The sequence below is a fragment of the Chanos chanos genome, chromosome 13 (genome assembly GCF_902362185.1).
Source record: "Chanos chanos chromosome 13, fChaCha1.1, whole genome shotgun sequence".
Lineage (NCBI taxonomy): Eukaryota > Metazoa > Chordata > Actinopteri > Gonorynchiformes > Chanidae > Chanos > Chanos chanos.
This window is the reverse complement of record NC_044507.1, coordinates 4,550,001-4,572,500: the sequence shown is the minus strand read 5'-3', so window position 1 is coordinate 4,572,500 and position 22,500 is coordinate 4,550,001. Positions and strand designations below refer to the sequence as shown.

Genomic DNA, 22,500 nt, shown 5'->3' with positions numbered 1-22,500 from the left:
GCGACCTTCAAATCAGATCAAGGTCAAGTGGATCCCAATCACTCGAATGACAAGGAGCATACAGCTCAGTTAAGAACATGAATAATATTCAGGTATTCCCTTAGAAATCAAACACAGCGTTTTGGTGTAACGGATGAGATGACATCATAGTATTTCACATATTTACCCAAAGGAATACAGTGCACTCTGCTGTTTTAGTCACAGTGACAACTGTTCTAACATGTTAAGTGTGGAAAGTGCTGGAAAAAATCTGTACATAAAATGGAGACCAAACAAGAATTGAAAATGAAAGCCATCATCTTTTAATGAGAAATCATGCAGGAGTCATCATAACACTCTATAGTTAGATGTCTTCAAAGGCAGAGAAATTCCTGTTTTCAAACACTTTTCTTTTGGTCCGACTTTTTTTTTTTTTTTAACTGAGGATGTAAGAGACATAACTTCTTCATTTGGAGATTTTATATATAAAATCATGACTAGATAGTATTTGTATAAGTCAACACTTTATGACATCAATAAATCTCTCAGTTTCACACAACAGTAGGAGACTACAATCACACTTCTTCATCAGTCACAGGCAGGAAGCCTGGAATAAAATTTTAAATTATATTAAATATCTGGTGTTAATCTGAACATCTTTGCAGAAACGGTTTATACATATACATATATAGAGAGAGATATATTAAGTTATATGCTTTGTGAACACAAAGTTTGAGATGGGTTCTTGGCACACCATCTGTCAGTCAAACCCAAACAAACAAAGAAGGGCTTTGTGATGTCATAATGCCTCACCCTTCCAGACAGACCAACTAAAAGATGCATTCTGGACAACTAGCTAAGGATTCTAGAACTCTGGAATGCCCATAAGCAATGGCCTCAGTGATGATTAAACTACCTATTCCCTGAATAGCGAGCTTAAGGATCTGGATTCTGAGTGACTCCAAACGATGTCTCCAAACCACGTTCTGTTTTGTTTTTGTCTTGTTGCGTAACTCCAAAAACAATTAGTTTAGACTTAAGATCAGCATCACACAATACACCACATATAGAGTATGACAGCAAACATTACTTGGAAATTATTGCGACACAGGTTCTCAATGAGCCAAGGGCTTTCTGTTCAATCCATCAGTCACCACAGTCTTTCACAGTTCAACAATGAAGACGTATGCAAGTTAACAAACCATGGCAAGACTACCAGCTCTTCCAGATTAACAGCCCGGAGCAGGTCCCCCTTACATCTATTAAAAGTAATTGCCAATTGAAAGTATCTCAGCCATAAACTGACTGCCGAGTTGATTTCTATGGCAGATTGTTGTCCTTGTACAGCAACTGAAACCTGTTCCTAAAAATAACAACGCATGCTTACCTGCTGATCACAAAATACCCCCATTAAACACACGGCAGTCCAGCCAGTCCAGACGGCTAGAATGGAGCCGTCCAAGAAAAAAAAAAAGAACAACCAAAACAAAAAACAACAGTATCTGTTGAATAGTGTTATGTTATACACACAGATTACCAACCCAGTTTCACAATAGTCTCACAGAAACAGTATATCTATCATAAAAACACACGTGAGAAAGGAAAATCATTTCTATGTTTTGCTTTGTTTTGTTTTGTTTTGTTTTGTTTTACGAACAAATACTCATTAGTGCATTCAAAGGATGCTGGAAAACTACATGATGACTGTATGATGTTACACAATGACTGTTTTACAGACTGGCTTATTAGCAGTGAGAGTAGAGGAGTTTTGTATCAGCAAAGCTATACAGAGTTATACAGAAAGAACGAAGATCATTTTCTTCAAGAATTTCTCTTTTTTTTTTTTTTTTTTTTTTTTTTTTTTACTGTGTCTTACACGTAGATGGCTAAACTACCTTCCATCCGTAAAATGAGACGTGTGTCACGATTTATACAAGAACGCACTTGGGAGGGACTCTCCAATGTTTACAACATTTCTCAAAGATCTCACCACTCTTCTAAGTCGGGTATTTACAGAAATATTCAGGTCAGTACCCATCAGCAAAATCTTTTGTGCTTTTCCAACCTGTGTGTTTTTCTTTCTTTCTTTCTTTTCTTTTTCGGAGGGGTGAAGGATTTCTGAACGTTATCTTTCTTTCTGAACATTCTGCTCCATATAAACATATTCTATACTTACATTTGTAGATTATTATGCTTATTAAGCATCACTGAGGTAATGTGTAAATATGTGCATCTACAAAGACATTAAAACAGGTTTTCTGATGTGTGCTGGTCATGTAAATGCATATATTTGACTAAATATAAAGTGAGACTCGGTAATCTTGTGTTTTTACTTTCACTTTCAGTTTAATTTGGTCATGTTAAGGTGCTCTGCCTGCGTGTTTTTGGGGTCCAGAGGATCTTCTGGTTTTTAATCAAGTCTGAAAACCTGCTGACTACTTAACTACCATCTACACTACACTGCGTTACTCTACAGTATACTCTAAACTAAACTACACTAAACTGCACTAAACTACACAAAACTTAAGACTACAACAACCTATTCCAACAGGAAAACCACATTAAACCGGACAAAATTAAAATGATCTACAATCGGTTGAACTATAGTAAACAAAGTAGGAAACCACATGAAACAAAACGTAACTGCAATAAATTAAACTAGCATGAACCATGCTCAGAAAGAACGTGAAACTAACCTACAGTAAAATGCACTACACCTCAGTAATTAAACTAGGAAACTACACTAAACTTAACTAGATTAGACTACACTAACCAGACTACATTAAAGTAAAGCAGGAAACAGCATTGAACTAGACAGAACCCAGACTAAACCTACAGACTAAACCTGCACTACAGTAACTTCATTTAGAAGGTGAAAGCCAATGTCCAGAGACAGGTGTTTGTATTCAGACTGGAAGAAAAACCCTGAGACAGACCGGCCCACCAAGATCAGAGCAGCAGAAAAGATCCACGCCACAGTCTCAAGACTAGTTCTTTACATACTGCACATTTTTTTAGATTAATGTTTTTAAAACTAAATAAATAATTTGACTTTAATTAGTATCTTATCTTATATTCCCATACCATAACTCTTCCCTCATGTTATGTTTTAATTCTGTCTGAAACATCCCTCTTTGGCAAAAGTGTCTTCTTGCATTTCTCAAATAACCTTTATATTAATTTATGACTATTATTTCAGACAACTTCATTGCATTTATAATATTAATAAATATTTTCGTCATAACATTTAAACTCTTTGTCAAGTTTTCCTTCAAATGATCCTTGAGCAGTCCTGATAATGACAATGTTTGATAATAGAGTTTCGTTTATTAAATATCTTTTTTCCCCATCTCTTTCTCTTTCTCTCTGATGCACCTCTGTGATTTATGAGTAGTCACTTCTAGGCTCCGCCCCCTCCTGAATATACTCCTCCCTCTTCTCCCACCCGTCCGCCCATCCCCCGTTCAGCTGCGTGGTGGCCCCATATGTTTTGGCGGGGCCCCCCAACGCAGTCTGGGCCCCCAGAGGGGCGTGGCTGAGTGTGATGTCACCGGTCTCCTCGGCGAGCTCGTCTTCGTCGATGAAGCCGCACTTCTCCTCGCTGGTCTGCTCGGGGTCCGCCCACGGCTGCTTGTCGCCGGACGCAAAGATCCCGTAGAACACCACGCCGCCGTAGTGCACCAGAGACGCGATCAGAAACACGCTCTGCCACTCCTCACGTGTCTGAGAACACAGTGAACACATACAACAACATACATGCAGTCAGTAGCATACACAGAACCTTTTTAGAATTCACCATCTTCATTACTATAGGTAGAGCATCCACAATTTTTCTATCATGCAACACACAAGAATGTATATAATTTAGGTAACGTACAAGAAACACAAAAACACACTGAGCTTCACTGACGTAAAGAGGACACAGGGCTTTTAAGCCATAGTGATTAAACAGAAAATCCTTTCTAACCAGCGCAATGATGTAGACATTTAAATCGCTGGATGAAACAGCTCAGAATAGCCCAAAATGCTGTGTTCATAACATCTACTCAAAAAGAGATGAAAAGAAACTAAAAGAAAATGTATGAGTCCAACCACTGACAAATATCTTTTTGACTTTAGCAAAAAACAACAGAATAACAGAATTAAGTAAAAGAGTACGGACAAAACCTGATACCTTATTTTTGGTCATGGCACCGACGATGAGAGGGCAAACCATGCCAGAGAGGGTGCCCACTCCATTTGATATACCCATTAGGATACTGGCATACCTGGGCGCAATGTCCAGATGATTCACATTAAAACCTAAAAGTCGAGAGAGGATGCCAACATGAACGTCAGGGTCTCATACAGACAAACAGCATTTCCCCCTCTACCAAACACAAGGGGATAATGGGAGACTGAGATGCAAATGAAGACTTGCCAATCGCCAATCCTAAAGACCATTTCTCCACAATCATACAAACTGAACTGAAGATGCGTTTGGTCCATTTGATGAGCTGTGATTAAACACCACAGCAGATTAAGCAGGTCTCTCACCTGATATGGCAAACCCGCTGAATCCCACGGCTAACACTAGGAACGAGATGGCCACGCCCTTACTGTGGGAATAACCAACCACCAGCAACAGAGTCGCCTCCATTCCAAACCCTACAACACCAAAGGTCAAAGGTCACCACGAAGATCTGAGCAAGGTCATTTTACATCATAGGTCACTGTGATTAAAGGGAGGACGTTGTGGAGGAGAATGACAGCCTAGGTCACTAGGTAAAGGTCAGGGTGAGAGCTTAATGCACAGAATCATTAAGGGTAACCTTTGATAGGGACAGTGCCGCAACACACTGTCTACTGGCCGACCTGCATGTAAAACGTGACATTTTCACAAAGGTGTATGACAAAAGGAGCCAGTTTCACATTTTATGACGTACACAGAGAATACAAACGCTGCGGAGCTCACCTCCACAGTTCATTATCTTCCTGACAGTAGTGGTGGACAGGATGTTTTTACTGCGCAGGAAGTCGGCGAGTTGGCCACCAATAGGAACTATGATGGTCATGACCAGATGGGGCAAAGCAGACAGCATCCCCACCTACACACACACACACATCACACACACACACACACACACACACACACACACACACACACACACACATCACATACACATACACACAAACACACACACATCGCACATCACACATCACATATACATACACACACACACACACACACACATCACATATACATACAGACACACGAGAGAGAGAGAAAGAGAGAGAGACTCTCAGTTTTCTACACAAGGCTAATGGTAATAAATACTCACTAAATGTGCCATCTCAGGCTTCCATAAAATGCTTCATATCTGCATCATTTTCCAACAAATTAGACGCAACTCATTTTGTAAGAAATCAGAGTTCAAGCTGAAATAAATTTAAAGGTACTGCTTCAGATGACTGACTCTTTTGGTTCTTCCTTTGTCTTGTATCGCTTTGAGAATTTTCTGAATTTCATCTCAAAATAAGTCTCTTTTTCAGCTCTCTGTATCCTAACAGAGACGTTTGTGACTATGCGGTAACCAGCGATACGCCGAGACAAATCTTCAAGCCTCCTGTCTCAGCCTCCGAACCCAATCTCCTCTTCAGACCCTAACGTACGCCCCCCCCCCCTCCCCGTTTAAAGCCAGAGGAATCAATGTCTCTGTTTGAATTACTCTACTCTGCAAGCTTTGATTTATGTTACACACTTTCTCTCCTCCTTGCCAGAGATCAATAACAATGTCAGATTTTATTTACGTCTTCAGCGAGTTACCAGGGGCGTCCGACAGGGAAAAACAGGGGTCGCTCGCTGACAGCTACAACAGTCTGCTGTTACAGCGAGAGATTTGTGAAAATGTATGACAGGCATAAACAGACCTGGGGAATGAAGCTTGTCCGGGGTTTTGATTGATACCGAGTCAGGTCGAGCAGTTAGCATTGCTAAAGCAATACAAACCACAACACACACGCTTTGTGGGGATAGACAAACGCCAGAAGTTCTTCTTAGATCATCTAAGAGAACTTCAAACCGTACAGTCTTAAAAAATGTGGGGGGTTTTTTGAAGGCGCTTAACCTACAAAGCTACAGAACATTAAACAGTTTGATTCCTCACGATAATGAATATTCAAAAAGGAGATTCTCATACACTAGGAGCACTGTAAATGAATAGCAAAACCAAACAGATGTCACTGTGAGTTCTGCTCTCGGTTAGCTGATCCTACCTTGCTGATCTCAAAGCCAAACACCTCCTCAAAGTAAGCGGGCTGGCTGATGAGAAGCAGGTAGAAGGTCCAGCTCCTGCAGAAGTTGGCCACGATGATTGCATAGACTGGCATGGAGGTGAAGAATTTTCTCCAGGGGGTTTTGAATTTCTGTCGGGAGACACCAGGGAAAACCCTCGATCAATCCAGAAACCACGTGAGACTAAACCCAGGATCACCGATTGAGAATGTGTAAAGATTACACAAAACTGTCGATCAATCCAGAAACCATGTGAGACTGTAGCCAGGATCACTGACTTAGAATGTGTAAAGACTGCTAAGTTTCCCAGCTTCGGAGAGTTTCTTGTATTTTCACCATATTAATATTACATTTTTTTTTTTTACATGGGAAGTGCAACTTCACTGACCCTGAGCTGATGTAGCTTTCAAAGCTTCTAGGCAGAGGCTCCTTTGGTAAAAGTGGTTCGTTTTATGAGTGTTTGTAAAAGTGACAGGTAGGTGTGCTGCCAGCTGTTTGAATAACCATTGTGTTGAGACAGTAGATACGGGCGTGGACTCACATCAGCTGCTCCCAGTAATTTAGCACTCTCTCCGATGCTCTCCTCTATGTAGGTTCTCTCTTCATCCGTTATAGTGGGGTGTTCTGCTGGGCTCTCATATGACACCAGGATCCAAAACAGGTACCAGAACATTCCAAAACTCCCTACAAAGAGAGAGAGAGAGAGACAGAGAGGCAGAGATCCATCCATCAGAATGGGACCATAGTGTATGTGGATTCCTACACTATTTCTTTATGTTTCGCTTGCAGCTGGAACAGACAGTCCATCGGTGCTGGGAGTCAATGAAGTGTAACAACAGGGAGGGCGTCCTGTCTGAATGAGTCTCCCTGAGCAGAGAACAAACTGCCCTCCGTGGGAGGCCAGACTAAGCCAACGCTATCACTCCCATTCTAACCAGGAGTGCAAGTTACCACCCCTGCCAGCTGATCATATACCAACTGGACATGCCTCATTACAGCAATACACTCACCATACAGATAGAAAACAGAGGACCATCCTGAATACTGCACCAGTATCCCTGCCAAGGGCATTGCCACCACGGCACCTGCATAAGAACCTGAGAAACAGAGGGAGAGAGAGAGAGAGAAATAGGTAATGAACTGAATGTTTGTTTTACAAAAAAACAAAAAGAAAAGAAAAGAAAAAAACAACAACAATGTGACAAAGGTGATCAAGAAAAGACTCTCATAATTACCACAGAAAGAAATGGTTGCCAAGCGACTCCTCTCCAGGGGTGGGGCCCATTTGCTCCAGATCCCATGGCATGCTGGGTAGGTCACACCCTGATTGTAAACCCAGACATCACAAACTATGAGTACAACAAGACATCCACACACCTCCGTTATTTCAAGTATTCATGTGTCACATCCTATTCATTTAATCCTCAAAGTACTGAGCTAAATAAAATTAAAAAGCCCTCAAACAATATTTAATTAGATCTCTGATGTTACCTAAAGAAATATGAGAAATAGACATTATAACAGCATTGTTCTATGAAAGCCCAGCCGTTTTTCTGCTGAGACGCACATGAACGGTGAGAAAATGCTAATTCCCCTCACAGGAATGACTCCGTTTTATTGCTGTGAATGCAAAACAAACCAAACACAAACCTCCGAATCAGCTGTGAAACACAGATTAATGAGACTGGCTGAGTCATCACCAAAAACCAGCAATGTTCCTATTAAATCTTCATTAAACGTTAATTGGCACACAATCAGTGGCTGATAGACACAAATTGCTGGGGTGAGCTGAGGGGACGGTTCTGGAAGGCTAATGTTTAATTTGTAGCAATCAGTCGATACGTGTGGAACATGAGCTTCCTATGGTTGCTAACAGACGTTACAAACACCCACATTTACAATGTAGGAGACCCAGAGCTCAGAATAGACCCTCTCTCTCTCCCTCTCTCTCTCTCTGAATAGAACAATAGACAGAGACACGGACATGGCCTTGGTCTCTCAGATACCAACAGCTGTTGCTGAGAGTGTATGTTTTCTCTCTCTCTCTCTCTCTCAAGCATTTTTTTTTGTTTTCTCTCCCATCCATTGAGGTTTGTTTGAGAGAGAGATTGAGGTCACATGCTCTTGCTCTCTCTCTTTCTCTCTCTCTCCTTCTCTCTCCCTCTCTTTCATTTGTCTGTTTGTTCTCTTCTGATGTGTAACTCCGTCTCTCCATCTCTCTTTCTCTCTCTTTCCCCTGAGGCGGCTGTTAGTGTTTGCTCTGATGTTTAAGGGCAGATTTAGGAGAGTGGGGTTTGAAAGAGACACGAAACAATCAGTGGCTTGCGCTTTCTCTGTTCAGCCTTTTAAAAATGCCGTACAGGCTACATCTGTTATTATTGTTTCGGCAACTGCAGCATCAGAGTGTATGCTTTGTAAAATGAGACCACATTAAGCCGTCTTTAAAATGTCGTTGTACAGATTACCCATCTAATCAATAACCACGCCTTTCATTTTGTAAAATGAATGAGAACATTCAACCTTTTCAAGGTAATGACCCATAATCCAAACATCTAATCCTCCAACAGATTCAGTACTTCATGTTTGGTGTGTGAGAGATCTTTTCAAAACACAAAACAATGGTTAATTTGGGTATTAATCGAAACTTAATGGAGGAACGAATCGCACAGCTGACAGAAACTGCATACAGGGTCGTGGTATGGGAAAGGTGCACGGTAGTGTTTTTCTTGGGTAAACTCTTCGCATGGTACGGTTTTATATAAACCGTGAAGTCGAGCAGTACAATAATAAGAACCACAAAATAAAAAATAATGAAAACGTGAGTGGTAGACAGCTGCACTTGGGTGGCATGGCCTCGACCGCGAGCTCTTACCTCCACAAGACCCTGGAGTATCCTGACGAAGATGACGCAACCGTAGTGCACGCGTGCGGCTGACGGGATGAACATGTTGAGAGTTGACGTTAGCAAGATGGCAGCACCAAAAACTCTGCAATTGAGCAATGCACAGACATGCACTAAGAAAGTCATTCGCTTTAGGTTACCATAGTTCGTTTGCTAAAACGAAACTTTCACGAGGACAACAGTCAAATTAACAGGTTAATTTACATCACATTACATTTTCAGCGAATATTTAGCAGCCACGCAAAACATGTAATATACAGATGATAAAACGTTTTAAATATTTCACTCTTAATCGCTTTTTCGATTAAAAAAATGCGTTCAGACTAAAGTAATGTATGAATAGAAATGTCCATTTTCACAAAAATTCTTCAAATAATGTCCTGTCTATTTAAGAGTATCTAGTTAAGAATACACTTAAACAATGTGTAAAATTAAGATCTGAAGCCATTTTTAAGGAGAGGAACTCCTGTTTTCTTTGGGGATTTTTTTGTGTATGGTTTTCGTAAATGAGCAGTGGTATTTGCACGACTTCTGTGACATAAAAAATCATGCCGACGTGCTGAGTATGAATTTAAATAGCCCCAGACCTCAAACTGAAAGAAGAGGCGAGGACAGTGAGTACATATGCGTGTGTGCGTACGTGCGCGCGCGCAGTTTACACCATCAGCGTTAAAAGAGAGGCGAATTTCTTGAAATAGTTTTGTTTGCACTGCATAACGGAAACCAGTATGTAAGCCCAAGATATTCATAGCAATAGCAGCACACTTAGGGCAACGAAGTGTTGTGACATTAAAACCGCACAGGAAATGCACAGTTGAGAAAATGCCCACAGTTAAGCAATTTTTCTACGTTTACAGTTTTTGTGCTTTGTTATATTGTGTAACTCCCTTGGTAGTGTTAAATGTATTTGAATTTAAGAATGAAACCATAGGCCTATTGGAATTGTATCGTAAAGCATATTTTGCTTTATTGTGTGTGTGTATATGTGTGTGTGTGTGTCTGTGTGTGTGTGCCCGCGAACATTTTCTGTGTCGCGTCGCTCGAACTGGTTGCCATGTGCCCCGCGTACAAAAGATTAGGCATGGCTCTCCCGCGAGACCTCATTAACAAGTAGAGGCGCGCCTAACGGGCATGTGCGTCAATAAAAACCCCCGACGATTTTGGCACGGTCAGCACGTGCTCCCTCCTCATTACTGCCAACAGTCTGACAGTCATCCTTAAGCTTGTCTGTCGCAACACCACGTCACTCATTCACTCCAATGCGAGAGAGTTTATCGATTAGCCAGTCCACAAAAATGTTTGAAATGTGACTGTTGTGATATTGGTCGGGTTTTAAACACAGTCTGACAACATACTTAATGTTTCTCTCTTGTTCTATCAAAATAACTAATTATAACACATTTGTTTAATAATTCAGGACAAAAACACCAACATACACTAAATCGTCCTAGCATCTGAACCTCCAGTAGATTCACACTTATGTTTGGTTGGGTAGCGTAAAGTCGGTAAGGGGGGGATAACAATGAAACGTATTTCACTGTGTGTCCTTAAATCACTGATGAAAGGGCAAATATCTCTGTGATTGTATAAGGTGGGCCGAAGCGTCCGTTAAGAGGTAGTCCATGTTCAGTATGTGTTAGAATTACAGGGCTCACCTGTTAGCTGCCAGGCGCGAGGAAATGTACCCTCCTGGGATCTGCGTCACAATGTAACCCCAGAAAAATGAACCGTGGATCATCCCCACTGTCTCTGGGTCCCAGTTAAACTTCGCCTTCTTTAAATAAACATATAAATAAATAAATAAGAAAATTCTGTTCAATTCAATTAATTTGAAAATGGCAGGTGTGGATCCTCAAATAAGATTGACTTCTTAATTAATTCGTTGAATTCTTAATTAAATAATAGCTTCCAGCGTCCTAACAATAGAATGTGCTTTTGCTGGTGTGTTTTGGTTCTGTATATATAAATATCTGTTCCTTTTGTCTTATCTGTTCCTTCCCACTTACGCGGGAAAAGTGGAAATGGAGGTTTTTCAAATTTGAAATTTTAATGTGAATAACCTAGACAATGTAATAGCCTACAATTCTTTGGAATCAGCGGAATTCTTCTTTTGTGCAACCACTTCGAAAAAGCATTTTTCTAGTCACATTTCCACAAACGGATCAAAACATAGCATGCTTGTATCTAAATGTGATACGTTTTTATGATTTTACTCGTAAGAATGAATACAGCCGTGATGACATATTGAACAAGTCCGCCATCAGTTTAAGGAAGGAGGGGCCTTCAATGAGAAGGTGAGAAAATGGGCGGTGCTTGTTTTATGATGCCACAGAGACACACCTCTTTGATAATGATTTTGTTGCCCCGATGGATTGTGCTATTATTGACCATGTCCACGATCGCGACTCCCAGATTGCATCGGATCCCAAAGGAAATACAGAACCCTAGGCCGCTCATCATGGCGATGATATACCGGCGCGGGAGTCCGAAGCACGTGCAGTCGCACAGTGGCGGCTCCTTCTCTTTGATCGTTGCAGGTCGTCCATCCTCCGTTAGTTCGATCACTTCACCTGTCTTCTGCCGTTTCTCCAGCACCCTAGCAAAAATCAAACCCGAAAATCAGCTTTTCTTTTATGTCATCTATACAGTTTATCTTTCCCCTCTCTTTAACTTCGTATCAGGTTGCAACTTGTGACGTCGCAATCTATAAATCAATCAAACATTCTCAAATTGTTTGAAAAAAAAAAAACAGTCGAGAAACTTTAATTCCTTAATTAATTCATTTTTAATGCATTTAAGTGCACATCGCTCACTCCATTTTACATGATTTTTCAATTTCCAGCATAAGCGAGCTTTTGGTCTAGTCTTTGTTTGAATCTTTGATGGGGGGGGGGGGGGGGGGTATGTTTCCCTAAACATTGTATTATTTTTAAAATATACAGAGTGCCCTTGTGCACTGAAGTCAACGCGGAGTATCTAGCGAGGATAGAAATAGAGCAAGATCAAGTTGATGGCATGCTGACATTCAGATGCAAATGTATTCTGTCCAAGAACACGATTTGGAAAAAAAAAAATATTTGCCCCGCATTGCAGCAACTCATTCAGCATCGAATAGATGTGTTAGATGTGTAATGGATTCGAGCAGATACGTCAGATAAAATCTTCACTCATTTGTGCGAACAGACTGTGCGTACTCAAATAAGGTTAACTCGATTGTATAATGAGGAATTTAAAATGATGTTCTCATATGGATCGCAAAAACGGAACACGGCCATACATATAGACATTGGGAATCTCATTTTATGACGTTTCGGTTCTGTTACGTTCAGAGGGATTTACTCCGCGTGATGGTGGTTGGTCCTAGTTGTGTGAAAAGATCCGCAGTTATGATCAAGACTACGTTTTACTGTCGTAGACAGCAGCTAGATTAGTGGAGAAAAATCATGGGAGGACCTTTTAGCGTAAAACTGAGATGTGAACGTTTTTGACGATACTTATGAATTGTTTTTTTTTTTTAAATGAATTCATCTGTATGATGATATGGGTGTGTTAATAAGACCCCTCTATTATTATAGTGCTATGATATTTATCAAATACCAGTTCTTAGCGTTTTAACCATTATTCGTTACTGAAGCTAAAAATTAAGAAATCCCACTTAAATGTGTGAAGAAGGGGATAAAAATGAATCGTTTTTGGAAAAATATTCTCATTGTGTAATTACAATGATTTTTTTCTAGAAGAAATCAACACTCTGAAAATGTTATGCTCTGATAAAACGAAAAATACCGTAACATCAAATATCACTGTGCCGTCCCATTCGTGTTTAAGAGCAACCTTTAACAAAACGAAAATTCGCGTGAATAGGTTACTACCCAATACATAGGGTTCTCAGATTCAGATTATGACACTGGTGCGAAACAAATCGATGTTCGTTAACATGGCTGAAGCTGTACTGTAACAGATATTCTTAGACCTCATGTCACGATTCACTCCGTTTCATTAAATATTTAAACCGGCCACAACTGCTGTGGGCACGCTTGCCCCGTCCTCGTGGGATTTCTCATACCCGCCTCTTCAATTCTCCACGAGCGACCTGTTTCTAATTATTCTCAAAGAAAACTGCAAACGAAAATTTTCTTTTAACATAAAGACAACGAAATATGGTGAAAGAGCAGTGTTTGGTATATCGGAAAACATCGTTTATTCGCAGCACGTGTCTCTATTGTTAGAATTGTTTCGGTTCATAAATCAATCAGTTAAGCCAACATCAACTGACGAAAAGTATCAGCTGAGTCAATAGCAGCTAGCAGTTGTCCGTACCTGTGCATATGCCCCAGAGTCTTCCCCGCAAAATTCTTCAGTCGTTCCTTACCGGGGGCAAAAACTCGTTCTTTCACGGTATCCATAGCCCAAGACACGATACTCCTCTCGATTTTTTAAGTTGACGAAATTTCAGAATGAAACGTAAAATGTGCGGGCATATTCCTTAAATGCAAAAATCAGAATTAAGTACTTCTTTGTCCAAGCAAACTCGTGTTTCGACGATTTAATCCCAAGTGAACAGAGTGGACTGCAAAACGCCTACACGTTCGAACAATGAGATGTGGTCTTATTTCATAGTCACAAAAATGCCCTTTAAGGCATTTTTTCCTTCGTGCCCTGTAAATCCTTGCTGTTCCATCTTGTTCAGAACGGTTATATTTTTTCCCCTCAAAAGAGGAAAAGCAAGAATAACGATGACAAATGCTCCTTAAAGCTGCTAGAAATTCAAAGATGACAACTATGCCGTCAAAAATTGTCTTAAGATTAAAATAGCAATATGGAAATAGTTAATAATCTCAGTCGAATTTGGCAGCAGCACTATCGGGTATTTGGGTTGAAGGCATAAAACCTGAGCGCTTTCAGTACCGTGGACAGCGAAAGCGCGTCTCAACACAGCTGCTCCAGGTATGCTTGGCGGCGCGCACGAAGCATGCGCGCTACCGCTCCTCTACTCCTCCGCTACATTTACAAGTGTTGCGACTGAATCGATGAAGAAAAACGTACTCATCAGTGTTTATTCATGAACACAGTATATAAGAGCAATATTGACTTTGAATCATCACTAACTGCTGTGTATTTCCTCGTAAATTGAAGTAATGACAAATTTGCAGTCCTCGTGTTTCACAAGCCCATTCTAAGATCTCCAGAGGGGCGGTACTATGGAAACCAGATTTCACTATGAGTCAATTCCTCTTGGGCCCTCAAAGACTAGACAGGAAGAGCAAAGAAAAACAGATCAATGCGCTCTCTCTCCTCGCGCACTCTCTCTCACGCCTTACCGATTTTCTTTTTACAGATTTTACAGATTTTACGTCCTTTATTAATGTACCCTAATCTTTCTTGATTCTCAAATAAATAAGCAGTGCGTGGACATTTTGTCTTTTAAAGCTATAAATGATAGATAGATCCTGCCTTAGTAAGGAAGAGAGTAGAAAAATGAGTTATCGTCTTTTGCCATACCACAGTTCTGCCTTTATACAGTGGACGTATTTTACAATTCAGCGAAAGGAGGCCTAACTCAAACTACAGTAACCGCGTGGTTCCGTTTTAAATTACCTCCCGTGTGCTACTGTGTTCTGAATTCGTATTGCAGGCACACTTGCCTCAGTGCGGCTGTGCAGACTGGCAGATTGACAACCAGCGCGGGGAAAGAAAGAAAGAAAGAAAGAAAGAAAGAAAGAAGGAAAGAAAGAAAGAAAGAAAGAAAGAAAGAAAGAAAGAAAGAAAGAGGGATAGGCACTTACCTTACCGTGGACCAAAGCCACTAGGGCGCGGTGTTGCGTCACAAGTAGCAGATGTATCAAGTCGAAATAATACTGGAAAAAATGAGCTTTGTATTCTGTGATGAAGTGTGTCTTTATTTAATCACCACAAAAACATGGATATTACGTCTCGAGAACATTCACAAACATGTCTTGAGACTTGAGGGAGGGTATCAGAACGCCTGGCAAAGTTTCACGCTGTTGTGGTGACAATGAAAATATGCAGTCCCTTAAAACGTAATGCCCGTAGTGACTTGAATAACTACAGAAAACAGAATTGAGTTATTTCAGTATCAATGACTGGTAATCTGGGATCAGTATATAGGCCTCCTGGGTCTGACTTATCTCCGGTTAATTATAAAGTGCCTCTTCACCACCAGTTCCAGTATTCGGTGCTAGTTTCCCCCCCTCTGCTTCACCAGACTTGTAGCTACCGATTTGCCAGGTAGACTCGGATGATTAGAGCAGTTTCATCAGGCACCAAGATACACCAAGAATTCACCCCTTCACGACGCCGCTTCTCTGAGCTAGTCCTGAGAAGTCCGGATAACTCCCGACGAAAACAAACGAACAATCAAACAAACGAAAACACTTTAGGAAACTGGTACAGTACAGGAACATAAATAAAGTAATGCCGATCTTGGATTGTTATCTTGCATATATGTAGTTGTGCTGCGTTTTTTCTTTTTCTGTTTTCCCTCGCCTGTCCACAATGCTTAATCTTATTTCACACAATTTTATTCTTGCAAGTGTAACTCCTGAACTGTTTTATTTAAAGACCCCTGTTCCCAGCACTGTAAAATATAGGCCTGTGCTGAAACTGTGAACCAGTGAGATGATCAAAAGTGGAAAGGATATCTGATCTTTCCCTCGTTTGAAATGTGTAATTTCCACATGGATATCGTTCATCAATCTGTAATAAAGTTTGCTAAATAAATAAATAAACTGTATACAAACAGCCAGAATTGTTACTTTATTTTTTATTTGAGTTACCTGTTATGGGATTTAAATTTATAGTGACAAGAAATGACAAAGACTGAAGAGAGTTATATACAAGGTTACGACTGCACCACGGACCCAAATAAGTCTGTAACATATCCGATGTTTCTTCCTTTTACAAACCATATCAAATAGAAGCCCTCTTCACTGTCTTACGATCAGACAAATCAGCTAAATTTAACAATGTTAACTCATGTCCGACACACATTAGAGTTACCGCTGGTCTCCTCATCTCTCTCTCTAAGGGGCATCACTGTATTCCTTGTTCCCTTGCGACACTGTTCCAACATCCAGGCGACCGCCACCTGGAACTCCCTTTGGAATTGCGGTCCGATGCAACAGCTAAATAACGGGTTAATACAAGAACTCAGACTGCACACAGACATGTTCAGAGTGAAGATCGCATCTGCCAGTCGCCATGACGACGGCGTTTGTGGAAATCGGGCCCGCATCAAGATTACAGAATTCCGGCTCAGATGGTACGGCAAGTACATGAGCCCGAAAACCAATATCATGGCGCTAAGCATACGGGTGAGGCGTCGCAGGCGAGGCCGAAGGCCCCGTCTACGGCGCAGTTCGGCAGCGCTCCGCAAACAACAGTAGGTTATCACACCGAAAGGGAGGAGAAAACTTACGCAGGTGATAACGACTGAATAAGCCAAACTCCAGCGCCATCCCAACAAAAATATGTACGATGTGCACACAGTTCGGTTGTTCTGATTACAGTGTTGTGTTACCGATAAAAAGAAACTAGGCAGGCTCTGCACCAGGGAGAAAAGCCAAATGACGAGACACAGGAGGCTGGAGTGACGGTGGGTGAGGAGGGTAGCCGAGTGGAGAGGGTGCACGATTACGAGGTAACGGTCTAAACTGACGCAGGTCACGAAGGCAATGCTGACGTAGAAGTAGCAATGATAGAGAAAACGAACCGTCCGACACAGAATAAGACCCAGAGACCAGTTGAGCCCAGAGAGGTGATACTGGATGAGGGAAGGGAGAGCCAGCAGCCAACAAATGTCAGCTATGGCCAGGTTAAGGAGAAAGATGGCACTTCGGTTCCGTCGGCCCAGGTGTCTACAGGGGATCCAGAGTGAAAGCAGGTTAAGGGGCAGGCCCAAAATGAACACAGCCAGGAAGAAACCTGTCAGTACCCGCATCTGAGCAACACGCATGAGCTCATCACCTGGTGCGTCCAAATCACACAGTATAGGAACCTGGGGATGAGAGAGAGAGGCAAGAAGGGACTGCTGTGCATTTAAATTTGTGTGCATACCAGAACAAAGTTCTCTGTTCTTCTGAACTCATTACAAAGTCCAAGTAAATGTATATTTAAGAGACTCACCTCTGTCTTGTTGTCTGTCATCTCTATATCGCTGCCTGTCTATGTGCTTTGCAGTTCTGGTGGACTGAGTGACTGTGTGTGTGTGTGTGTGTTAATGTGTATTTGTGTATACGCTGTACTGCATTAAAACGTTTCTCTTGTCTCCTCCCATTCTGCATTCTTTGGTATCGAGTATATGGAATACTGTCGGGCAAATATCACCCAAACCTCGCCATCTGTCAATGACTTTACAAACACAACTCAGAGAAAGAAAATAATGTAATTCATGGTGACAAGAGATGATACACAGTGAATGGTGTTTTTGCAAAGTTAGGATTATGCCACGGATTCAAATAAGTGTGTAACATATCTAATGCTTATTCCTTTTACAAAGAATCTCAGATAGAAGCCTTCTCCTCTGTCTTATTTCCAAATGTATCAGCTTAAGATGCCTGAATCTGGTCACATGTCCGACACTCATTGGAGTTACCGCTGGTCTCCTCGTGTTTATCCCTCTCCCTAAAGGGCATCACTGTATTCCTCGTTCCCTTGCGGCACTGCTCCAAAATCCCGGCGACCGCGTCCTGGAACTCCCTTTTGAAATGCGGTCCGATGCAGCAGCTAAATAACGGGTTAATGCAAGAGCTCAGACTGCACACAGCCATGTCCAGAGTGAAGATCGCGTCTGCCAACTGCCATGACGACCGCGTTTGTGGAAATAGAGCTCGCATCAATATTGCCCAATTCCGGCTCAGATGGTACGGCAAGTACATGAGCCCGAAAAACAACATGATGGCGCTAAGCACACGGGTGAGGCGTCGCAGGCGAGGCCGAAGGCCCCGTCTACGGCGCAGCTCGGCGGCGCTCCGCAAACAGCAGTAGGTTATTGCGCCGAAAGGGAGGAGGAAGCTTACACAGGTGGCAGCGACAGAATAGGCCAAACTCCAGCGCCATTCTGGCAAAAATACGTAAATTGCGCACAAAGTCCGGTTGTTCTGATGACAGTGTTGTGTTACCGATAAAAAGAAACTAGGCAGGCTCTGCACCAGGGAGAAAAGCCAAATGACGAGACACAGGAGGCTGGAGTGACGGTGGGTGAGGAGGGTAGCCGAGTGGAGAGGGTGCACGATTACGAGGTAACGGTCAAAACTGACGCAGGTCACGAAGGCAATGCTGACGTAGAAGTAGCAATGATAGAGAAAACGAACCGTCCGACACAGAATAAGACCCAGAGACCAGTTGAGCCCAGAGAGGTGATACTGGATGAGGGAAGGGAGAGCCAATAGCCAACAAGTGTCAGCTATGGCCAGGTTAAGGAGAAAGATGGCACTTCGGTTCCGTCGGCCCAGGTGTCTGCAGGGGATCCAGAGTGAAAGCAGGTTAAGGGGCAGGCCCAAAATGAACACAGCCAGGAAGAAACCTGGCAGTACACGCACCTGGGCCAGACGCATGAGTTCATCACCTGGTGCGTCCAGATCACACAGTATAGGAACCTGGGGATGAGAGAGGGAGGCAGGGAGGGAGTGTTGTGCATTTAAATTTGTGTGCATACCAGAACAAAGTTCTCTGTTCTTCTGAACTCATTACAAAGTCCAAGTAAATGTATATTTAAGAGACTCACCTCTGTCTTGTTGTCTGTCATCTCTATATCGCTGCCTGTCTATGTGCTTTGCAGTTCTGGTGGACTGAGTGACTGTGTGTGTGTGTTAATGTGTATTTGTGTATACGCTGTACTGCATTAAAACGTTTCTCTTGTCTCCTCCCATTCTGCATTCTTTGGTATCGAGTATATGGAATACTGTCAGGCAAATATCACCCAAACCTCGCCATCTGTCAGTGACTTTACAAACACAACTCAGAGAAAAGAAATGGTGTGCTGTGTTGATTGTAATCTTGCTGGGGTCCTGATTGAATTGGACCTCCTACACACAAACACACACACAAACACACACACACACACACACACACACACACAAACACACAAGCGACCTTGAATCGTCGAACCTGTTTTTCACTTCTTGTGTTGTGAAAGTCAGATTTTACCTACTGAACTTGCATATCAGCAACTGAAGTAAACTCATTCAAAATGACTTTTTGTGTTCTTCTTAGTTGGTTTGTTTCAATGACACATTCCAGCAAAGGTAGCGGGAGACTGAAGTGTGAAACGTCTGTGGTGAATTAGAATTAGATGCAGCTTCAGTAACTATAGTAACTGTAAATTCCAGTCTCAGTATAGTGCTTTCATGCCTTGGCACCCTTAGGCTCAGATGAACGTGCATTTCTAAACATATATCATATTTAATTCACATAAGAGAAAAGGTTCGTCCTCTCCCCAGACATTTTAACTAGATGTTTTTAGCCTGAAAACAACTTTGTGGCTGTTATCCACTGAGCCTGAGAAAAGACTGAAGATTCAAACAGTTCACATCCTCGGCTGCCTACAAAAGCAGTAGTGAAGGCGGTGGTTTCACTAGTGCAACACTTGTGACCTCCATTGTTTCCACCTTCAAGGATGTTCACATCTACTCAACAACAGTGAAGAGCCAGACAATGAAATAACTGACACATTCATTAAAACAGACGAGAATTTGATATCGTAGATATAATTTATTTAGATGGCATTTGGACGCATACAGTAAAACAGTGAATTTTCTTTTTTTTTTTCAGTAAATGAGAAGCCGGTGTTTCAACAACAAATGATAAAAAAAAGCCTTTTAAATGTATCAAAAAAGATTCAAACTCCTGAACATAACCAATAAAATGAAATAATGAACAAATATTGTGAAAGAATATCACAGAATAAATCAAAATTAAAAAACGGGCCAGACAATGAACACATGATTGTATTTGTTAAAGATCAGCTAAAACAGAAAGAAAGAAACAAACAAACAACAAAAAATCTAAAGATGATTTTAAGGCATAAAAGGCTTTGATAGTCTTTGCAGGTGCAGCATTGATTAGTGCATGACAGGAAGTAGAATCCTATTAATCTGATCTGATTCCACATCAGATGATCTCTCCTCACAGAGCGTTAGACTCACACGGATCCAGCCGTCTCTGGGCTACATGCACCGAATACAATGCTATAGAGAAGATCATTAGATCCTTCATTTTCATATGGACAAACCGCTACAACACACACACTAGTGCTGTTCACAAAGTCTAAACTTTTTTTTTTTTCACTTTTTCCAACAATCTTCAAAATTCAAGTCACATAAAATTAAAAAAAAAAAACGGACATTATGACATGTACAGTCAGGGTCTGGTTCACAATGTAAATATATGGCAAATAACGCAAGCATTTCCATAAGTCTTTCCCATGGCAAAAGCATAGAAATGATCCTGTCCACAGGGAAGAGTTCTGTGAAATGTTGACGTGAATAGAGGTTACATAACACTGTCAGAATTTACACACGTAGTGTTTGCCTGAATAAAACCCTTTGTCAGTTAAGTGCTGTGTGCAAAACAAACAGACACGCACACAAAGCAGAGAATGTCTCCCTCTTCCTCGCTAGCCCGGATAAATCGGAGTTTCATTGGGGGAGAAACAGGAGAACGAAAGAAACTCCGTCACTGGAAGTAATGTTCAGAGTAAATAAAGGCACCTTTAAAAAAACATTAGGCCACCATTTTTTTTTTTCATGTTATTAATCTCACACGCAGTATGCATTAACACATGCACACACACACCAGACACACTCAAACACAAAGAAGATTTCTGTCAGAATACTGCATAGACAAACCTCACACATTCCACGGGCTCTGCTGAGACGCACCCAGTGCTGACTGTGAGGAGGCAACAGAATTATGGCAAAATGCGCCTTCTGACAAATCAACCAATTTTTACCTGAATCCCACAGGGAAAGCCCATGTGGTTTAGGCCTGTCTATTCTTTGGACACACAAGCTTTGCGATTCGAATGACGTGTTAAAACTGTCTCACAGGCTTCAAGGTGCTGATTGCTTCTAAAACAGTCTTAGCGGCAAGAAACACAGTAAGTAACTAAAACAGACGGCGCGAACGTTCGCGCCGGTGCTAACGTGTCACGCTAAGACAAAGGGAGAGAGTCTGAGTCTATCTGTCACTGCACAGTTTCCAGCCCCTCTGCTCAAATCACACAATAACAGTCTGAGATGCAGTAAAAGCAAATGACATCAAAACCAGGGCACAGAAAAGAATTTTCATGTGATGCCTTCAACTGTGGTCAGGTGAAGGTTGCAGGTGGAAGAATCATAAGAAATCTAATACTGATACTAGCGACATTTGCATCGGTAACCAACGTGGAAACCAGCAGCCAATGCCTGATTACAGCTTTTCACTTTAACGCATGTGATCAGGTATTGTCACATATGTGTATACAAAACAACGGAAAAAAAATCACTTTTAAATTATTTACACAAAGAAACAGCAATACAACTAGATCCAAAGGAAAGATGATTAAACTCTGTTTGAAAGAAAAAAAAATTCAGTTATATTAAACATTTCTTCATCAGTCTTGCTACAGGTATATTATATGTGTCAGTCAAATACATGCTATCATTAAATTCATAATTCTTCAAAGCTTCTCCTATGTGACATAGCCTATTACACAAGCTATTTCTAAAGCATTAGGCTCTTTTTTTTCCCCCCCATCTTACAATGCTTCAAGGTCGCAGGATGACTTCACGGTGTGTGTGCGCGAGTGTGTATGTGTGCGTGTGTGTGTGTGTGCATTTCAGTTAATCTGTAATGACCCTTTTGAAAAGTAGTCATTACAGATTAACTGAGAAAGAGGAAAATGGAAATGTTATGACTTTGGCTTTAGCTTTGCATAGAGTGAGAGTTGGAACGGAATCGAGAGAGAGAGAGAGAGAGAGAGAGAGAGAAAGAGAGAGAGAAAGAGAGAGAGAGAGAAAGAGAGAGAGAAAGAGAGACAGCGAGAAAGAGAGAGAGAGAGAGAGGCTCTCTGAGTTGGACGTAGAATTAGACTTCATACAGTGATTCAGGGATTTAAGCTTAGAGATCTACATTTAAACTCTGACTCTACTGTGTCAAGTTCAAATGCATTTCTCTTGAAAAAGGGCTACTCTTTTAAATGGTTTAAAAATCATTTCTCCTGCTAAACCCCCCCTGTCCGCACTTCACGTCCCCTTTCAGATAGGACTTTTCTTTCTCTTCTTCCTCTTCTTTTTTTATAGACCCATCCCTTTTAAAACTCATGTATTGTTTTGAGGTCACATGT

General features: G+C 41.4%; 4 protein-coding genes across 4 annotated transcripts in view; 1 reads left to right on the top strand and 3 right to left on the bottom strand.

The window, feature by feature from the left end:
- Positions 1-2,908, top strand: part of LOC115826642 (leukotriene B4 receptor 1-like) — an 8,481-nt gene extending 5,573 nt beyond the window's left edge. The window contains exon 2 of the mRNA XM_030790523.1: positions 2,876-2,908. Within this exon, the coding sequence (XP_030646383.1) occupies positions 2,876-2,908 (33 nt within the window). The remainder of the gene's footprint in view (positions 1-2,875) is intronic.
- A 455-nt stretch (positions 2,909-3,363) lies between these two features.
- On the bottom strand, positions 3,364-13,561 carry slc17a6a (solute carrier family 17 member 6a). The gene is made up of 12 exons (XM_030790522.1): positions 13,476-13,561; positions 11,496-11,751; positions 10,811-10,929; positions 9,126-9,240; positions 7,489-7,576; positions 7,264-7,350; positions 6,795-6,937; positions 6,235-6,384; positions 4,934-5,066; positions 4,516-4,626; positions 4,154-4,281; positions 3,364-3,702 (listed from the first exon to the last, which is right to left on the bottom strand). Exons 1-12 carry the CDS (start codon positions 13,559-13,561, stop codon positions 3,364-3,366), a joined length of 1,755 nt encoding a protein of 584 aa, XP_030646382.1.
- Positions 13,562-16,149: 2,588 nt separating this feature from the next.
- On the bottom strand, positions 16,150-17,321 carry LOC115826640 (P2Y purinoceptor 6-like). The gene is made up of 2 exons (XM_030790521.1): positions 17,301-17,321; positions 16,150-17,172 (listed from the first exon to the last, which is right to left on the bottom strand). Exons 1-2 carry the CDS (start codon positions 17,319-17,321, stop codon positions 16,150-16,152), a joined length of 1,044 nt encoding a protein of 347 aa, XP_030646381.1.
- Positions 17,322-17,722: 401 nt separating this feature from the next.
- Positions 17,723-18,921, bottom strand: LOC115826638 (P2Y purinoceptor 6-like). Its single transcript, XM_030790518.1, has 2 exons — positions 18,901-18,921; positions 17,723-18,772 (listed from the first exon to the last, which is right to left on the bottom strand). Exons 1-2 carry the CDS (start codon positions 18,919-18,921, stop codon positions 17,723-17,725), a joined length of 1,071 nt encoding a protein of 356 aa, XP_030646378.1.
- Positions 18,922-22,500: the final 3,579 nt, after the last annotated feature.

Coding starts and splice junctions, on each gene's coding strand:
- slc17a6a (XM_030790522.1), bottom strand. CDS start 13,561: ATGGATACCGTGAAAGAACGAGTTTTTGCCCCCGGTAAGGAACGACTG. Junction 6,385..6,794: donor AATTACTGGGAGCAGCTGAT/GTGAGTCCACGC, acceptor GTCTCCCGACAG/AAATTCAAAACCCCCTGGAG. Junction 5,067..6,234: donor TTGGCTTTGAGATCAGCAAG/GTAGGATCAGCT, acceptor GTGTGTGTGTAG/GTGGGGATGCTGTCTGCTTT.
- LOC115826640 (XM_030790521.1), bottom strand. CDS start 17,321: ATGACAGACAACAAGACAGAG. Junction 17,173..17,300: donor TGACAGACAACAAGACAGAG/GTGAGTCTCTTA, acceptor TCTCATCCCCAG/GTTCCTATACTGTGTGATTT.
- LOC115826638 (XM_030790518.1), bottom strand. CDS start 18,921: ATGACAGACAACAAGACAGAG. Junction 18,773..18,900: donor TGACAGACAACAAGACAGAG/GTGAGTCTCTTA, acceptor TCTCATCCCCAG/GTTCCTATACTGTGTGATCT.